General features: G+C 39.5%; 1 protein-coding gene across 1 annotated transcript in view; it reads right to left on the bottom strand.

Moving 5' to 3' along the window:
- LOC149456531 (uncharacterized) overlaps positions 1–21,280 on the bottom strand; it is a 187,836-nt gene that overhangs the window by 95,756 nt on the left and 70,800 nt on the right. Inside the window, exon 2 of the mRNA XM_089684983.1 lies at positions 1,695–1,818. Coding sequence (XP_089541109.1) covers positions 1,695–1,818 — 124 coding nt within the window. The remainder of the gene's footprint in view (positions 1–1,694; positions 1,819–21,280) is intronic.

Genomic DNA, 21,280 nt, shown 5'->3' with positions numbered 1-21,280 from the left:
ACCTCATGCAGCATTCTGCGCTGTGCTCTTGCAGTCATTTTTACAGGACGACCACGCCTAGGGAGAGTAGCAACAGTGCTAAACTTTCTCCATTTGTAGACAGTCTGTCTTACCATGGACACATGAACATCAAGGCTTTTGGAGATACTTTTGTAACCCTTTCCAGCTTCATGCAAGTCAACAATTCTTGATCGTAGGTCTTCTGAGAGCTCTTTTCTGTGAGGCATGGTTCACATCAGACAGTGCTTCTTGAAACCAGTAAACCCAAAACAGGTGTGTGTTTTTTAAGGAAGGACAGCTGTCAGCAACACATCCAATATCATCACACTGATTGGAGTCAAGGTTGGCTCACTCTTGGCTCCAATGTGCTCTGGGAGAAGTCATTAAGCTAGGGCCTCACATACTTTTTCCTCCCTGCACTGTGAATGTTTACATGTTATGTGCAATTAAACCATGGCAACATCTAATGTTTGTGTAGTATTATGTTCAGCAGACTGTGTTCTTCTATTGTTGTGACTTAGATGACGTTCAGAGCACATTTTATGCCCAATTCATGCAAAACTCCACGTAATCCCAAGGGGTTCACATACTTTTTCTTGCAACTGTATATATATATATATATATATATATATATTGGTAGGCCCTGACACTGTAGAAAAAGGGCTAAAAGGTACACAGGGTTCTCACGGATGCAGATTGAGGAGCTCCAGCTGAGAAAACTAAACAGGGTTTTTAAATTTCCAGATCAGGGTCTGGCACTTGGAGGCTATGAAGAGCTTTGAGTGGGAAGAAGCCTCCAATCCTGTGTCCGGGTCTTGCTGGAGATCAGCAGGCTGAGTGTGCATGGGTGCACACCTGTTGTAATCTAGGACCTGACAGTAATTTGGGACTCCACCCTCCCAAGGAGTCTGTGTGACTGCATGCAGCAGCAAGAGTGTGCATGTCTGGACAGTGTAGGTAAAGTCTGTGATGGAACAGACGGCGGTCCCATGCCTAAGGACCAGAGCATCAGAGAAAACAATGCGAAAGTTGACTATAAAGTGCAAGGGTTGCTGGAGAGCACAATGGTGCTGTGTAAGACAGTCTGCCAGACCTTACCAAAGGTGTAAGGTTAAGGCCTGAGCAGCAGTGCTGTGAAACAAAGCCAGAAGGCTAGAGAATGTTTTATTTAATGTTTGAAGCAATGGCAGAAACCCCTGTACCGTCAACAGTTTTATTTGAACTTAATCTTTTATTTTAAATTAAGTGGGGCACTAAGCCAGAAAACAGTATTTCTGGCAGGGATTAAACTCACTGGGATACACTACACTTTAGCATCAACCCTCCAACATATCACATTATGTACAGTATAATCTATATATAGATGTATTTCCAACTGCAAATAAGCCATGCCCACCACAGTTTTCCTCTACAGTGCAGGCAATATTTAAGTTCAAGATAAGGGCTCAGTCCTTGCTGTATGACAATACATTGCATGTCAGTTGCAAGGATTTTGACTAATTTCTTTGACTGATAATAAGCACTTTTGCTTCTCCTCTAGTCGTGGTTGTCAAGGGGTTATTGTACTCAAAAGTGACATTTTAGCTAGAGGCGGAGACTGGTGGCCTGAGTCAACCCCTGGCTTTTTATATGTTTTAGATGCTCCAACATCTGTAACTCATATCTACCCAGTGGTTTTGATTGCTCCCACTCACCTTTGCGTGTTCCAGCGTGTTGCATTCTCCACAATATAAAATGAATAACAAATCCAACAGGTAGAATGGAAACATCCTGCAATGTCCATAGCAGGAGCAAACCCAGGAATTAGAGATCTTGCCCCTGGTTTTAATAAGAGATATAAAAATAGTCAATTGGTTTGGCATCAACCAAAAATTTAAATAACATTTATGGGTGAACTTACCTTTTAACAATCATACTATTTAACTGTCACAAGTAAAGGTAGACAAAGAAATGTATTGTTTACATATATGGGTTGTGAATAGTTTTTTTCTGTGAATGCTGCAAGATCTTGGCTACACTTGACAGAAGTATACAGCTCAGCAAAGATTCTCCTGAATCTAGTGCTCAAGAATAGGTAACAAGTCCATTTTCCCAAATTTGTGGTAGGGATACAGATGCATTGACATGTGACCTTTCTAAAAGAATGGAGAATGGAGCCATGCTCAATTTTATCTGTAATTCTGTGACAAAATCCAGAAAATAGTCTCAGATCTTTGTACATTTGTTTGTACTACATTTGTCTTTAGTGTGCAGAGAAGCAGGGATGGGCTCACAATTTGTTCACATTCAATTCGGTGGGAGCCAAACATCATTTTTTTTGTTTTTTTTTCTGTGGGGTCCTTCTTGATATCCATACCAGACCCTCATCAAGAATAAGGGTCTGGTATGTATTTTGGGGGGCAGAACACCTGTTTTTTTTGTGTAGGGTCCCCCCATTAACATCTCCACCTGATCTGCGTCTAGGTTAAGAATCTGCTTTAGATTAAGGGAATACCCAGTCGCATTGTTTATGAACTGAAGAGAGTGGCTGGGAGCTGTCATGCAAGTAAATGGATGTTTTTATATGTAAATGTCAGTTTTGCTGTAGTAAATTGTATACATTATACAGTTGTGTCACTTCAAAGATAGAGTATTCCCCCGAGCATGATATTTAAAGAAATTTTGCATTTTTAATGTTGTCCTTTAAGAATTAATAAACTTTCTGCTGAAAAATATATATATTTTTTTTTTCATGGCAGTGCCCAGTCCTGCATGTTATTTGTTTGACAACTCCTTGCCTATTGCCCTAGAAAATAGCCACTACTTTTTTTTTAACATTCAGCTCATTGACTTCAGTGAGGTTTGGATTAGGCACCTGAACCTCAGTAATGCTCACCGAACCTGCCTCGAACAAAACCAAGATACTTTTGGCTTATGCCTACAAGGTACCCCAACTGGTTTTAATTCTGTAACCTGGTTTTAGTCACTGTACATTCACGTAAAATCATAACCTTGCATTTTTTGGATGCTAGTTGGTTTGAAGCCCCCTAAATTCTCAAAATAGGAGCTGTTTGCTAACTTGCATTGTGTTAAGGCAGTACATTAATTTGAATGTGCTGTCAAATGTGCCAAAATGCCCCAAAATAAGTGCATTCAGCATATTTGGTGAGCAACATTTTGCAATGCATGTGTGTTGAGACTGTATGTTGGTGTGCCATTCAGAATGAATAAAATTGCATTGCACCAATACATGTTACTTCGAATCACAGTAATGCATTCAATGCCACAGCATGACAATATGAATAGGCTTGAATGTCTACTCCAAAGCTGAAGTTGAAGAGCTTATTAAAAATACTATGAATAACAACTGAACAACAACCTAAAAACAATCCCTTCCTGCCCACTAAAATTGCATAGACATCAAGTCAACCTTCATTTCTCTGTATTGAAAAGCCTGTATGACTCTATGGGTCTCTTTCAGTAGTTATGTTAATTTATAAAGAACATAAAATCAACTAGTTAACTACAGGTGAAACTCGAAAAATTAGAATATCTTGCAAAAGTTCATTTATTTCAATAATGCAACTTAAAAGGTGAAACTAATATATGAGATAGACTCATTACATGCAAAGCAAGATAGTTCAAGCTGTGATTTGTCATAATTGTGATGAAAAGGCTTACAGCTCATAAAAACCCCAAATCCACAATCTCAGAAAATTAGAATATTGCATGCAATCAATAAAACAAGGATTGTACATAGAACAATATCAGACCTCTGAAAAGTATAAGAATGCATATGTACTCAGTACTTGGTTTGGGCCCCTTTTGCAGCTATTACTGCCTCAATGCGGCGTGGCATGGAAGCTATCAGCCTGTGGCACTGCTGAGGCGTTATGGAAGACCAGGATGCTTCAATAGCAGCCTTCAGCTCTTCTGCATTGTTCAGTCTCATGTCTCTCATCTTTCTCTTCGCAATGCCCCATAGATTTTCTATGGGGTTCAGGTCAGGTGAGTTTGCTGGCCAATCAAGCACAGTAATCCCACAGTCATTGAACCAGGTTTTGGTGCTTTTGGCAGTGTAGGCAGGTGCCAAGTCCTGCTGGAAAATGAAGTCAGCATCCCCATAAAGCTCGTCTGCGGAAGGAAGCATGAAGTGATCCAAAATCTTCTGGTAGATGGCTGCGTTGACCCTGGACTTAATGAAGTACAGTGGACCAACACCAGCAGATGACATGGCTCCCCAAATCAACACAAACTGTGGAAACTTCACACTGGACTTCAAGCATCTTGCAGTGTGTGCCTCTCCATTCTTCCTCCATACACTGGGTCCTTGGTTTCCAAATGAGATGCAAAAGTTGCTCTCATCAGAAAAGAGGACTTTGGACCACTGAGCAACAGACCAGGTCTGTTTTTCTTTAGCCCAGGTAAGACACTTCTGATGTTGTTTGTTGTTCAGGAGTGGCTTGACAAGAGGAATACGACATTTGAAGCCCATGTCCAGGATCCGTCTGTGTGCGGTGGCTCTTGATGCACTGACTCCAGCCTCAGTCCACTCCTTGTGAAAGTCCCCAACGCTTTTGAATAGCCTTTTCCTGACAATACTCTCCAGGCTGCGGTCATCCCTGCTGCTTGTGCACCTTTTTCTTCTACGCTTTTCCCTTCCACATAACTTTCTATTAATGTGCTTTCATACAGCACTTTGGGAACATCCAACTTCTTTTGCAATTACCTTTTGAGGCTTTCCCTCCTTATGGAGGGTGTCAATGATGGTTTTCTGCATAACTGTCAGGTCAGCAGTCTTTCCCATGATTGTGATTCCTACTGAACCAGACTGAGAGACCATTTAAAGGCTCAGGAACCCTTTGCAGGTGTTATGGCTTAATTAGCTGATTAGAGTGGGACACTTTGAGCCTAGAATATTGCACCTTTTCACAATATTCTAATTTTCTCAGATTGTGGATTTGGGGTTTTCATGAGCGGTAAGCCATAATCATCACAATTATGACAAATCACAGCTTGAACTATCTTGTTTTGCATGTAATGAGTCTATCTCATATATTAGTTTCACCTTTTACGTTGCATTACTGAAATAAATGAACTTTTGCACGATATTCTAATTTTTCAAGTTTCACCTGTAGATTAAATGTACTGTATATGTGAATACACTCCAGTCACTATAAGAGTATTTACATACACACAACTAGATCTGAAGAATCTTGGGCAAAAAAATTGTTCAAACTGCAAAAGGTAACAGTTATTAATAGGATTACAAGATATTTACAAAAACACACAAAACAGTATATACAACACAATGTACAGTATAAGTGCAGGGGGTTACATGATAATTCATGTCTCCTCAAACTGAGTGCTTTTATGTCCCAGCAAGTACAGCTTGGTAACAGTTCATTATATCCTCCTTTCCTTTCTGTACAGTGGCTAATATAATGCTCCCTATTTGATCATTATCCAAATCTGACATTTAGCAAATGTATACTGGATGCAGCCTGATTGAATGATTCAATGACTCTTTGTGAGATGTGATAAGAAAAAACAATGGCCAGCCCTTTGAAGTAGAACAATATTTACAGTAACACCAACTGGGAAGCTAGGAGCAGTATAATGGAGAAACACGGTCAATGGTTTATTCCCATCTAACTAAAATATATACCTAATTACAATATTATTTACATCTGTTAACGGAGATTTCACATAACCTCATATCTAATAGACGTGTGATTTGTATTGTTTTGATTTGTTTTTCAGATGAAAATGTAATATTCAGAGATACAGATGTATATGAATCCCCAAATGGACATAGAAATGAATAGCAATGAATCCGGAAAAAAAGTTATAACGAAATTAACAGATGCAATAGTTTTATTTGTGTCATCTGAATGAAGTCACATGATGCAATAGTAGTTTGGACCCATGGAGAAATTAATCTAATTTTAAAATGCGTTTGATAAGTCAGATTTGGATAATGGATGCATCAGAATTTCATTCCATTCATTAATTCGGATGGACCTGAAGCCAGTCAATAGTGTCCAAACAACTTATGCCATTTCTCTTGGTGGGTTCGGTTCAAATATATAGCAATCTTCTGGAAAAACGGCAACATTTTTTCGAATCTGCCCAGACCAATGAATATACGAAATGATTGCCAAAGATCCAAAAAGAATCCTGAAAACGAATCAGTTCAACATAAGGAATATGACGACTGTATCTAAAACGAAATGAAAATTTCTGAAGTGCACATAGTCTATTATCTAAAACATATATAATTAAATGCTGAGTGACACAGATCATGTCAACGTTTGAGCTGTAATAACAATGTTAATTGTATACATAGATAATTGTACAATAAATCCACAGTATCTTGCATGGGGATCCTTGTTGTTTTTGAATTTTAGAAATCCACTGATGGACAATTAGTTTCCTGGGCATGACTGATGCACTGAAAAAGTGCAAGAAGCTCTGAAATATGGTAGTCTTTGGCGTGCTCAGTGGTGCTATTCAAACAATTAATGGTAGAGGTTGGGAATTGAAAGAGCCCTGCTCTCATCAGAAGGGGAACATACCACATTTCAATTGTCAAGTTCAAAGTGAAAAGGTCCAATATATACAAAAATATTGTATTCTGGTAACTGTATGAGGTTGACATCTGTAATGATATCATTCAGCATTTGGGTTTCTTTTTTATCTCACCTTCCTTCATTTATTTATTTTTTCTTTACATTTACATACAGGCTGTGAAGATGTCCAGTAAAATTACCTGTTGGGACAAATTGTTTTACTGCTGAGGATGCTTACGATGGTCAGTTTTTATTCATATGGTTAAAAAAAACGTGTTACTTTAAAGCTCACCAAGCACATTGTACTCTGATTGTACACTCTTATCTACCAAAAGTTACAGTATATAGTGCAAGGGGCTGCCTGATTTGATACAGCTTGATTGGATAGATAGATGAGGTAGGTCCTTATATTACATACATTTGGTAAGTCTAAAGTTGATTGTACAAAGATTGTATGGTCAGATTGCATCATGTATGGTGCTTTTCATTTACATTCTGCCTACTAGCATATTCTCAGTGTAACTAGAGACTAAAGCTGGGTACACTCTAAGAAAATAAGAATCCATACAAAGAATGATCTGTCAATTATCTGATCATTAATATAGTGCTTTCAACAGCTGTCTCCAACTGTTCAGAAGAAAAAAAACAAAGTTATAAGCTGGAAACATTTTGTTGAACATGAACACCACATCTGATTTTCACTCAATATGTACAGTAATCATACAGAAATATTCAAATAGAAAAAAAATTAGCATGATCAGTAGCAAAGAATGATCCGGAACAAGGTGGCAATGAACATAGAAATCCTACGCAAGAAAGAACGTTTGCCTTTGTTGTTCGAGAATTTCCATACTCATCATCTGATTTTCTCATAGTGTGTATCCCACGTAAGGGTTTAGTTCTTCTTTAATTTGTTAGTTACTTTGTTACAGGATGAGAAATATAACAGATCTATTGGCAGGATCAACAAATAATACAACTATACTAGGTAGGGAATCCAGAAAAACAAAAACTTCTGTGTGAGAGACTCAAAAGCTACAGTCTGATAAACTGCCACAAATATGTAGTTTTTCTTTTAAATGCTTTTTTTTCTTAGAGCGGGTCCCTATTTCTGACAGGAACTCACTCCCTCTTCTGCAATTCTCACCTATTTGAGAGCTACAGAAATTCTATCCACCCACCACCCCAATTGCAACTTCCTGGGAAACCTCACATGTCCCATGAGGCTGCAGGGCCAGTTTCACAGCGCAGTGATTCTCATGCATGTGCAATAGGGACCTCCATGTGAAACAACAAGAAGTCACAGGAGGCTTCCCACAGTCACAGTGGCAGCTCTGGGTACCTTAAGACTGGAAAAGAACTGGCTAGGTGAGGATAGCACTGGACTCCTGAACTGGTGTCTGTTTATTAAAATCAGCAGCTATAGTTCCTCACTTTTAATTTTTTGAGAAATAACTGTAGCTCCTCTTTAAATTTGTTATGAATCATATAATGAAAGAAAACCCTAGAAATAAAGGTGTAGAATTGTAATTTGTTATCTTTCACATTATTGTATTTTCTAGAAGTACAGTTGTGGCCAAAATTATTCAACCCCCACTGAAATTGAGTGTTTTGGCCAGTTTGACATTGCTTTTGATCATTCAGTCATCTTGCTTACATTTACATTAAAGAGGCACTTGTAGGTCAGACAAATATAACATAACAGTTATAATGAAATAACCACAAATGTCTTTTCTGTGCTCACAGCATTATCAGTTTTATTCAACCCCCAAGTGACATTCAATCTTAGTACTTAGTACAGCATCCTTTTACAGTTATAACAGCTTTTAAACGTGAAGCATAGCTTGACACAAGTGTCTTGCAGCGATCTACGGGTATCTTCGCCCATTCTTCATGGGCAAAGGCCTCCAGTTCAGTCACATTCTTAGGCTTGCGCACTGCAACTGCTTTCTTTAAGTCCCACCAGAGGTTCTCAATCGGATTTAAGTCTGGTGACTGCGATGGCCACTCCAAAATGTTCCAGCCTTTCCTCTGCAACCATGCTCTAGTGGACTTGGAGGTATGCTTGGGATCATTGTCCTGTTGAAAGGTCCAACGTCTCCCAAGCCTCAGGTGTGTGACGGACTGCATCACGTTTCCATCCAATATCTCCTGGTACTGAAGAGAATTCATGGTACCTTGCACACGCTGAAGCTTCCCTGTACCTGCAGAAGCAAAACAGCCCCAAAGCATGATTGACCCTCCACCATGCTTCACAGTAGGCAAGGTGTTCTTTTCATCATAGGCCTTGTTCTTCCTCCTCCAAACATAGCGTTGATCCATGGGCCCAAACAGTTCTAATTTTGTTTCATCAGTCCACAGAACACTATCCCACAACTTTTGTGGTTTGTCCACATGGCTTTTGGCATACTGCAGTCGACTCTTCTTATTCTTTGGAGACAGCAAGGGGGTACGCCTGGGAGTTCTGGCACGGAGGCCTTCATTACGCAGTGTGCGTCTTATTGTCTGGGCTGAAACTTCTGTACCCACATCTGACAAATCTTTTCTCAGTTCCTCAGCAGTCACACGGGGACTTCTCTCCACTCTACGCTTCAGGTAGCGCACAGCAGTCGAAGTCAGCATCTTCTTTCTGCCACGACCAGGTAGCGTTTCAACAGTGCCCTTTGCCTTGAATTTGCGAATGATGCTTCCTAAGGTGTCTCTTGGTATGTTTAACATCTTTGCAATCTTCTTATAGCCATTGCCCTTCCTGTGAAGAGAAATCACCTCTTCTCTTGTCTTCCTGGACCATTCTCTTGCCTTCACCATGTTTGTAACCACACCAGTAAATGTCTAGAAGGAGCTGAGTATCACAGTCATTTTAAAGCTGCCTAATTGGTGCTTATTATGCTTGATTGCTGCTCGGTGACATCCACAGGTGTTTTCAATACCTGATGGAAAGCACCTGTATGAACCTCTGTTCTTCAGAGTGGTAGTCTTTAAGGGGTTGAATAATTGTGGCAATGAAGAAACCACATAAGAACCATTTACTACTGTATTACATAAACAATTGATGTCATTTTAGTTGCATTTGGGTAGTTACAACGTCCTTGTAGGATTTGATTCTGAATACAATTCCAAATGTACACTATAGTCCCTAAACCCCTTTACAGCATTGGGGGTTGAATAATTTTGGCCACAACTGTATTACAACTTTATGCATTGCAAATTAAAAATTTCTGTGCCCACCCCCCAAGCTTCATGAGGGACCCCGTTGTCATAGAAACTCAGTATTCATTACCAAATTACTGAATGTTTTTATGAGATGGAAGTTATTGATTTTTCTATGTAGACATTAATACACACAGTTCAGTACAACTTAGGTTACATATTACCTTGATTGAAATGTGCAGACAAAATGAGGATCTTTCTTTTGTTATGTATGATAAGAATGCCCAAACACTTGACTGGAGGAAAAAGCATTGTTTTGAAGGTCATTAAGCCTAATTATTTGCTGGTCTATTGCCCGTTTAAAAGATCTGAATGAAGCAGAATTATGAATCTTTAAACTCAAATGCATCCTCAGTCCCTTTTGGGAAATTAGCAGACATCATCAAAGCTTTTTGACTCCTGATCAGTAAAGATCTGCTATACAGTCAAAGCTTGGCTGTAAGATTTGTATTGGGTGACCACTATGTCTTTTGAGTCAAATATACTAAGCTTTAAGAACAAATAAGAACAAAATAAAAGCTGTATGAAAAGGCAACAAAATGTAGTTTGATCGACTTATGCTGACACATAAATATAAAGAAAAAATAATAAAAGAAAATGATGATGATAAACTGATGATCTCATGGACTCATGATTATTCCTATTTTCTTCTCTCAAACAAAATGCTATATTCTTGGGGATAGTCTTGTGTATGCATATCTAGATATACAACTAAACACATTTACATATTCACACACAGTACATAAATTCAATGCATATTCCATTCTTCTCAACTAAGGATGAGTGAATTGGTCCATCAAGTTTGAATATTTGACCCAGATCAGACCAATTTGTTTAGAATGTTGTATGAACTTTTGGGCAGTCTGACTTTGAGACCAAATTTTCATTCTATTTTCTAAGCTGAGGTTGTGCCTGGCAGGCTTTGTTAGTGTTTCCTTACATCCCACTAAATAGATGATGATTTGATATTCATTTCACCATTTTAGTGATTGGTGTGTATTATACTGTATGATTTTCTAACATAACAGTTTTCAGATTATGGATGTGATTAACCTGAAAAGTGTACATGATTGCATTGATCTTGCAAAGATTTGTAAAAATTGAAGGTGAGGCCTATGGTACACACAAATAGACAAAAGTACACACACATACAATACAGGACATGAATACTATCTCAGAAAAGTTTATACGTAGAACAGAAACAGTTGCTCCTATTCACAGTCTTACCAGTTTCACTTGATCAGTTTGAAATTACTTGTGTAGGAATGGTTTGAACCTTAAATAATATAATTTTCCTGGACTTGACATGAATGGTGAAGGATGTATTTAGGTATGATTTTTTTTTAAAACAGAATCCTACAAAAACTAGGGGCTTGCAGCCTGGAACATGTAATTTTGAAAGGAATATTTTGTGAATGTGCCTCATCAGTGCAAAGAGAACAATAATGCTCAGATTGCCAAATTTGTTTTCTTTTCATATATTTTTTTTATAAAGGAGCTGAAATCCAAAACTGCTACTCAGAAAACAACATGATCATGAACCATTGTTGCTCTACTGGTATTTAAAAACAGCACACTGCACAAAAAGCAAAAAAAAAAAAATCAAAAACAAAAAAACTCTCTTGCACCAACAACTAACATTATAAACATGAAAGTAAAGCCTTAAGAAAAGACAGCATATCTCACAATGAAAATGCAAATGCTGTCTAACATTGTACAATAAATATAGATGTATCTATATATATATATATATATATATATATATATATATATATATACTGTATATACAGTAAATCAGCACCAAAATAAAATCTGAAGGGGGTGCAGGATACCAAAAATTTGAAATTTGAAAGGACAGTGAAATAAAAGAGTAAAAATAAAATTCCACTTACTTGGTTTAGTTGCAGTTTATAGGGCTTTTGCTATCTTTAGTGCCTCCATATTTTTTTTTCCTGCCAGACTGTTTGACAGAACCCAGTCATTAGACTGGTAACTGATGAACAGAGAGGAGTACACACATACAAAAGTCAGTCAGTTCATCAGGACTTTTGGTATGTGTATACCCTGCTTTAGGGTGAAATGGGATGATTTTACAATTGTGTTACACAGTTCCTAGAGTCTCTAACATGAAGAATTAAAGCATTACCTCCCCCAAGATGGCTACATCCACGCAGACACAGTAAAGAACAAGGCATGGTAAGTTAGTAATAGGGGAAACATCAGCTGCAGGAAGACCACAGACAATACATCATGGGGGTAGTCCTTAGTTCTCTTCCTAACAGATGTATGTGTGGACAAAGAATGGGTCTATGCTACATGTATCCAGTTATGCTAAGTATCCACTTCAATACCTAGGGCCAGTAATACAAAGACACAAACCATTTTCCTACAAATGCCATCTACGTAAACTGATCCCAAGAGTTTAAAGCATGCTCCAAATAGTCTGAAACTGAATCTGAGAGATATCATCTCAGACAACTGCTTTTTTTGGTCATTTTGCCTTACATACTATGCCATTATTGATAATGATACTTAGACCTGTAATAATAAATTCACATGGCACATTTTATTATTTATTTATTTCAGGTACTTATATAGTGCCATAAATTTACGCAGCACTTTACATATATATTGTATATTCACATCAGTCCCTAACCCTCAAGGGGCGTACAATCTAAGGTTCCTCACTCACATTCATATACAAGGGCCAATTTAGACAGGATCCAATTAACCTACCAGCATGTCTTTGGAGTGTGGGAGGAAAACGGAGTACCTAGAGGAAACCCACGCAGGCACAGCTTAGATGGTTTCCAAATACATATATTGTAATAAAGGAGGGTTCAGCAAGATGAAAGACTCTGCCATGGATTTCTGGATTGGCATTTTTACTTATGGGACACAGGAATGTCAATTCCTACTCTTGCTTCATTTATATATTGTAACCAGGCACTGTTTTGTACCTAAGACAACATTGAGTCTGATGTATTAGGCTGTAGTGGTGTACACTGCAAGCTGAAAGTGAACTTTTGATATATCCATGCTGATGTATACCTACCAGTATCAACCCAAAGGGGAAGGTAAAAAGTTTAAAGCTCAACTCCAACATTATCTTCCATGATGTACATTTGTACTGACATTTTTCGAGGCTTCTGTCTTGGGCTGAAAAGGCTTAGTCTGATTTCATTGCACACAAGCTTTTCAGTATGTGTACTACAAGCTGAAGCAAGTTACGGTCAACCTCATTTCCTTGTTGGAGGATGCCCACCTCTTTCATTAATTTGATTTTAGTTCTTTCAATCTTGGGGGTTCGGCATCACATGTGAGCATTTCCCCAGATATCCAACTGATATCCACCTGTCATAGCATTTTGATATTTGTAAAACTGCTCTAAAGAGTCTGTCAACTGGTGGCATCGACACATTATGAGGATACTGCCCTGTCACTACACATAAGCAGCCCTGACTACACACACAAGACACACCTCTGCTCTTCCTCCAAGAAAAGTGAATGACAACAGCTCCCAAGGCACCTCACTTTATGGAACAAGGGGCATGCATGTGCATCGGTGCTAAGGATGTTGGGACATGTAATCAAGAGGTGTAATATCAGGTGACTAGTTATGGGGTTATGAGTTTGTGGTCCTTGCCCAGAAGGTCAAGCAAGCATCTCAAAGAATGCAGGAGGATGTGGCTGATAAAAGATAAAAATCAGGTTTTTTTTGGGACTCTTTTTTTAGACATAATCAATTAACGTGCTAAATTGGTCTATACAGATGTGTCTATGATCAAAATGATGAGGCTTTAGTACTACTTTAAACTTGAGCTTTAAATATATACTGTATATGGTTATTGATTGACCATTTGGCTTACAGGATTTAGGATGGAATGCTAATTTTTACACTTGCACTATATGTATATTGTGGCAGGGCAGTATTTTGTACCTGAAACAAGGCCCAATGCATCAAGCTGCAGTAGACCACAGGTGGGAACAAAGATTTTTTGGACAAACTGTAAACAACTTTTTAAGCAGGTTAATGGGCTTTCAGCATTCTGGACAGCAGAACACATACTATTGCTTAACATTTTTTCTATACTGAGCTTTGCATTGTCTCACATATACAAAGCATTTCACAAGGATGAGTAATGGTAATTTAACTGTTCCAATGATGTACAGTAATATTGCTTCATAGTACAGCTTCACTGAGAGTATAGGTCAACACAATCAAGCAGTTCAATTGACAAGGACATTAACAGGATGTTGTGTGTGTGTGTGTGTGTGTGTGTGGGGGGGGGGGGGTTCCTCTATATGCTGCCCCTTCTATCCAGGTAGCCCAGGCCCACAGAGTAAATGCCCAGCGTGCCCTATGACCAGTCTGGGCCTGGTTGTTTGTTTTGGATTCTCCTATCCATCTTCATGTAGGAATTCCAAGCAGTAAGCCCATTAGGACTAAGTTTAACATTGGTTTCACAGGTTTAGGGCCTTGGTTCTATTGCTGTGTTACATGCTCACATGTGCTGTCACAACACATGGCAATGCTCCTGCTTTATGTGCATTCATTGTGAATGCCACTCCAATACACTGTACAGTACAGAGCAATGTATGATGCATAACAGCAGACCATAACACACATACTAAGCATTGTGGTGTGCTGCATTTTGTAAAAAGGGTCATGCATTTTTTATCTCATCTGTTGTGGTGCATTAAATAGGCTGCCTTAATGCAATGCATACACATATCATATTGTGTGTTACCGCACAACAATAGATTGTTTTAGTTTCAATGGACACTTCTGGCGGGGACATTTGTGCTGGCGACAACTAAGGCAGCCCATAAATTAATAATTTTTAGCACAGCCAGTGAGTTGAACAAAAAAAAATGACTTGATTTCCCCATCCACACACTTGATGTTGATAGAAGAATCCTCCCTGATAAGCTATTGTATTCTGACAGCGGGGAGACTTCCCCGCTGTCTGAATACAGGGATCAGTGGCGCTGATCAAGCAAGGAAAATCCAAAAGAAGTTGATTGGTAGATCGAATTTTATACAGCTTCCCTGCCTGTACATGGATCGGAATTCGGCTGCTCCCTGCTGAACTGGCCAAATTTTGATCCATGTATAGCCATTCCCTACATTGTCCAAAAAAGTACTTAAAGATGGCTAAAAGATGGAAATTGTTGCTTTGCACAACAGCTATACATTTACTCTCAGTATCAGCAACAATGTATAGTAGAATCTGGAAAGAAAGATCTGTGCTTGTGTTGAAAATGTCTTTTTTTAATTCATCTAAGTAAAGCATTGCTTGCAATATGTGAATTGATCTTATGATCCATTAAAATGGTTCACAGACGTGTTCAAAGACACTAATCAATCAAGAGGCTGAGGCGCATACATTTATTTACACATGTCCCGAAGAGAGAAGGGAGTTTTTAGATCTGCTTAGGTCAAGCAGAGCATATCTACTCCCAGCTGAACACCCACAACCTAATGATCAGATATCATTATAGATATTCAGCTCAATACATAAGTAAAGACTTCACTTTAGAGCCATACACATGCAAGTAACTAAAACACAGCCCTGACACTCTTGTTGTCTGCATCAATTACACATACTATTTTGCAATTAGGAATAGTTAGCACTGTACCTAGATCTAAAAGAAAAAAATTTGGCCTAAACAAAACATTGATATAGATTCATATAGCGACTATTGTAAAGGAAATTTGTAAATTCTGTATAAAATTGTATTCTATTTTGTAGGCTTTGCTATGTATTGCACACTGCACTCATTGTGCATATGTCACTAATAATGTTTTCATTACGTTTGCATTCCTTTAAGTCCTGATTAGAAATTAGCCTGCCTGTGTAACACTCCTTGTTACCATAAAAGTACAATTGTAATATTATAAAAAAAACTTCAAATGTGCCGAATAAACAGAACAGTTATTTGGAAAGATGCTGAGTGTATCTTTTTGTGTCTATTCTCCACTGCAGTAGGTATTATTAATTTGGAACCACTAATCAATATGAGGATAGGAGTTGCCTATCTATAAAATTTTTAGTATTAATGTCCAGAACACTATGTTTAGATAAATTAAACTAAACAATTCATATTTTCTCTTCTGAAGTTGTTGGGACTCCAAATATGGAAATTTTAAGATCTCCTAAACTAACCAACAAAGTCCAAAATTGATACAATTCACATGAGAGGCACAATGGTGAGATTTTTCATTCACCTGTACCAAAGCTGTCAATCTTTTCAAGCTTACTCTCCATGCATTTCTTTATTCTACATTATGGCACCATTGCTTGGCTTTACAATGACCATTGCAATTGGCCAGGACTGGTGGGGATTTCTTACCCCTAGAATCCCTGACAAAATTAAGCTGGCCATAGATGGAGCGATAGAAAATCACTAAATTCTTCGATCAACACAATCAGTGTTGATGGGGGAATCTCTCCCGTGGAGCTATTATGTTCTCCAGGAGGGGGGCATCCCCTCCGGGAGAACACAGTGATTACTGCTAGCAGCTATAATAGCCAATAGCAAAAATCACATGTAAAATCTGACAGGCAGGTTGTACCAAAGTTGAACGATCACTAAATTTGAGTAAATTCGGCCTGCCCATACATGGTTCTCATCTCAGCCGGTTTTTACTGAACTGTCTGAGATTCAAATATCTATGGCCAGCTTTGGGAAGTCGGTGTGGCTTATTAAAAAGGAACTTCAACCAGGTCTGCAAAAAGTAAAAGTTATTGGCTACAAGTACTGTAGCTGCTGACTTTTACACAATAGTTGCTTACCAGCTCATGAGGTCCATCGCTTTTGTCCTACAGCTAAAAATCTTTAGCTCTGTCTTCATTCCCTTGTTGCCATTTTGGATTTGAAAGCAAACTGTGACTCCTTGATCAGTTCCAGCCAGCTCCTCGCTGCACATGTGTAAGATGCGTAGATTAGAGGTGACTGTCTTAAAGCATCCTGGGATATGTGACTTATCTCAGGTGGCTGTAGGCAGGAGGGGAGGCATACCCAAAAAACGTCATTGTCGTCGTCAAGTGAGCAATAAAGAAGTGGGAACAAGTACCTTTACTTTAAAAATAAAAAATTGTTTCCAAATGTGTTAAAGGGAGGGATGCTGAAACACACAGAAGGGAAGTGAAGGTCTGCTTTAATAAAACACAGAATAGGAGAACAGAGGAGTTGTTTTCAATAGAAACCAGTTAGGTTTTGCCTTACTTTTAGACATTGCTCAAAAAAATTAAAGGAACACTATTTAATCAGAGTATAGCATCAGGTCAATTAAACTCCTGGGATATTGACTTGTTCAGTTAAGTAGAGGGGGTTGTTAATCAGTTTCAGCTGCTTTGGTGTTAATGAAATTAACAGCAGGTGCACTAGATGGGTAACAATGAGACACCTCTCAAAACAGGAATGGTTTTACAGGTGGAGGCCACTGACATTTTTTCCCCTACTCATTGTTTTTGACTGTTTTTTACTAGTTTTGCATTTGGCTAGGGTCAGTGTGACTACTGGTAGCATGAGGCAATACCTGGACTCTACAGAGGTTGCACAGGCAGTCTAACTCTTCCAGGAGGGCACATCAATACGTGTTATTGCCAGAAGGTTTGCTGTATCTCCCAGCACAGTCTCAAGAGCATGGAGGAGATTCCAGGTGACAGAAAGTTACTCTAGGAAAGCTGGACTGGGCCATAGAAGGTCCTTAACCCATCAGCAGGACCGGTATCTGCTCCTTTGTGCAAGGAGGAATAGGATGAGCACTGCCAGAGCCCTACAAAATTACCTCCAGCAGGCCAGTTGTGTGAATGTCTCTGAGCAAACAATCAGAAACAGATTTCATGAGGGTGGCATGAGGGCTCAATGTCCTCTGTTGGGTCCTGTGCTCACTGCTTGGCACCACGGAGCTTGATTGGCATTTGCCATTGAACACCAGAATTGGCAGGTCTGCCACTGGCTCCCTGTGCTTTTCAAAGATGAGAGAAAGTTTACCCTGAGCACATGTGAGAGACGTGAAAGGGTCTGGAAAAGCCGTGGAGAATGTTATGCTGCCTGTAACATCATTCAGCATGATCGTTTGATGGTGGGTCAGTGATGGTCTGCGGAGGCATATCCATGGAGGGATGCACAGACCTCTACAGGCACCCTGACTGCCATTAGGTATCAGGGAGAAATCCTTGGACTCATTGCCAGACCCTACTCTGTTGCAGTGGGTTCTGAGTTCCTCCTGGTGCACGACAATGCCCTGCCTCATGTGGCGAGAGTATGCAGGCAGTTTCTGGAGGATGAAGGAATTGTTACCAATGAATGGCCCCCACATTCGCCTGACCTATATCCAATAGAACACCTCTGGTATATCATGATTCGGTCCATCCGACGCAGCTAGGTTGCACCTAAGACTGTCCAGGAGCTCAGTAATTCTCTTTTCCACATCTGGGAGGAAATACCCTAGGACACCATCCATCATCTCATTAGGAGCATGCCCTGATGTTGTCAGGCATGCATACAAGTACGTGGGGGCCATACAAACTACTGACTACAATTTTGAGTTGCTGCAAGAAAATTTCAGCAAAATGGACTAGCCTGTTGCATCAATTTTTCACTTTGATTTTCGGGGTGTCTTTGAATTCAGTCCTCTGTAGGTTGATAATTTTCGTTTCCATCAAACGATGGGGCATCCTTATGTTCCTAACACATTATCCAGTCCATATGCAGCATTAGATTATTCTACATTGAGTTCTGATGTGTTTTCAAAGTGTTCCTTTATTTTTTTTCAAGCAGTGTAGAATGATTAAAAATAATTCTGATGAGTTAGTGACATTGCCATCTCAAGGTTTGTTTTCATTATTTCCAGATTTATGAACTAGTCCTAGCAGGATAACCAACATTCCAGAAACCCCACAACACAATCATCAACTTTATGTATAGTTGGTCTGTAATACCAAAGTGCAAAGAGCAACAATGCACAGTACTTTTACAATTACAATTACAATTAGCCGCTTCTTCTTAACTGATCTGACTATATAAGATAAAAATTTGATTATTACAGTTTACTTAACTGTGAATGCCAATTTGATCTTTTCAATAAAGAAATCAATTAGTTATAATGGAACATAATAAGACAGTCTTTTACGTTGAAAAATGTACTATGACAGTGCAAATAGAATGCCAACACAAGAAGTCCAAATACAAGTCTGTCACATGGTTATGCTGTGTTTATCTCAACTAAAGTCATAGCAGTTCTAGGTCACAATGCTCATGCAAAGTGACACTGTGCTTGTGCTGATAACCATCAGCTAGAGTTCTTGGCAGTTGTTGGTTGAAGGAGAGAGCAGAAATGATCTCATTAATGATTTTCTGCTCCTCCCTGATCCAGACAATGGGGTAGATTTGGTAATAGCAAATAGACTACTTACTCTGTAAGAGAAGTTGCACTTCCCTTTGCCCAGAGCTCAATGAATGAGACAAAACTCTGCTGAATTCTATTATCCAATCATGTGCAAGCAAAAATGAAGTTTTGTATTCTCCTTCTTGGAGACTGGAAGTATTCTTAGCGAAGTGCAATTTCACCACATTAATTCTCTGGGGAAAATGATCTTGTAAAGTGCAATTTCCCTTGCAAAATAACCAGCCTATTTGCCTTTAGTGAATCAACCATCTAAAATTGGAGCACTGTTTCAAACGTATATGTCATCCAGCCCAGTATTTTTCCTATACTGTTAGATTATCCTTAAAGAATAAGTTCACCTTTTTTTTTTTTCCAAAAAACAAAGTTTATTGAAAACAAGATACAAATTATCACACAAAAATGTACAGATGAAGTGTACATAGGACATACAGCAAAGCATATATCATACAAGGGCAAATGAGGTCCAACGCAAGACCAAACAGTGTGGATGAACTAGGCCACGACAGGGTTGTGCCTGTAATATTTAGGTATGCTTGTCAAGTGCTAAAAATAAAGAGACGTCTGGCCTCCTACCATAATGTCTTGCGGTAAAAATCTGTAGGGTGGAGAAGAGCAAATACGATGCCTAGGTTAGAGTCAATACCACAGAATACGATGGTTGAATTGTGCGAATGTAGGAGTAATTGTCATGGGGACCGCTAACGGATTGCGGGAGGTGATGCTGGCAGCATACTCAGTGTTCTATTGGAAAAAATGTCCGAAACGTGTGTAAGCATATGAAAAGAAAAGAAAAGAAAAGAAAAGAGAATGCGAGAAAAAAAAAAAAGGGAAAGAAAGAGGAAGAGAGAGAAAAAAAAAAAAACAAATGGGGAGGGTAAAATATGAAAGGGGACAACCGTCAAAAATATCTTATCCTCAATACAAACAGTAGCGGGAGTGGGTGGAACCTAAGCTATCATCGGCATCAAAGAAAAAGCGTGTGTAACACAGGGGGGAGTATGATGACACCCTCAGGTCAAATACCACTAAATAACACTATCAGAAAGTCCAAATCAGGTTCAGACAGATTGGTCCATGAGGGATCGATACTCCGGGGTAGTCAGAAAATGGGTCCAGCAGGCCCATATGTGAGAGAATTTCGTAGGAGTGTCGAGAGCGGTCGCAACCAGTTCTTCCATGTCCGCCGTTTTACCCAATCACGTATAGAGGGAGAGCGTGTGGAGCCCCACAGAACCGGAATACAGAGTCTGGCTGCGTTGATCATGTGCATGGCTAATGATTTAAAGTACTGAGCCCTGGGAAGGGAAGAGTGGTGGAGGAGGAATTGAGCGGGAGAGAGAGCTAAGGGTAAGGTAGTTATAGACACTACTAACCTATGGACCTCCTGCCAAAATGGTTGAAGAATCGGGCAAGACCACCATATGTGAAGAAAGGACCCATCTGGGGTCCCGCATCTCCAGCAGCTGTTGGGAAAGGCGGGGTTAAAATGATGAATTCTGGAGGGAGTTCGGTACCATCTAGAGGCTAATTTGTAGCTGTTTTCTTGTGTCGAGACATTGAGGGAACATTTATGAGAGTATTGGAAAACCAGGTCCCAGTCTGAGTCCGACAGCTCAGCATTAAGATCTCTCTTCCAAGCCCGACACGCGGGGAGGGAGTCATAAGACCGGCTCTCCACTAGAAGTGGGTAGATCTCCGAGATCAGATGTTTTCGCGGTTCAGCCTTCGCGCATGCAGATTCAAATGGGGTAAGAGAGCGGTGCCAGTTATGAGGGGGTTTATGAGAAAGCAGATAATGTCTGATCTGGAAATATACCCAGAAAGGGAATTCGCGAATACCCAGGCTTTCCTGCAATTCTCGGAGTGTTTTCACCTTGCCCTTGTGGAGAAAATGTTTCACTAGGATCTGTTTGTGTGGCCAGTGTTTCATTAAAAAGTCTTTATGCATTCCAGAGGGGAAGTCAGGGTTGAGGCGTATGGGGGTCAGGGGGTTGGGTGTGTCAGAAATGGCTGCAGATCTACATGCAGAACGGAAACTTTTTAACGTCGGTCCCACCAAAGGATGGGTGAGAAGAGCCTGTGGCGTGTGTTTCGGTGA

The sequence above is a fragment of the Staurois parvus genome, unplaced genomic scaffold, assembly GCF_062004578.1.
Source record: "Staurois parvus isolate SC_StPar_1 unplaced genomic scaffold, SC_StPar_1.0 ptg000361l, whole genome shotgun sequence".
In the NCBI taxonomy this organism is placed as follows: Eukaryota; Metazoa; Chordata; class Amphibia; order Anura; family Ranidae; genus Staurois; species Staurois parvus.
Note: the sequence above shows the minus strand (reverse complement) of the source record. Positions and strands in the feature narration are given on the sequence as shown.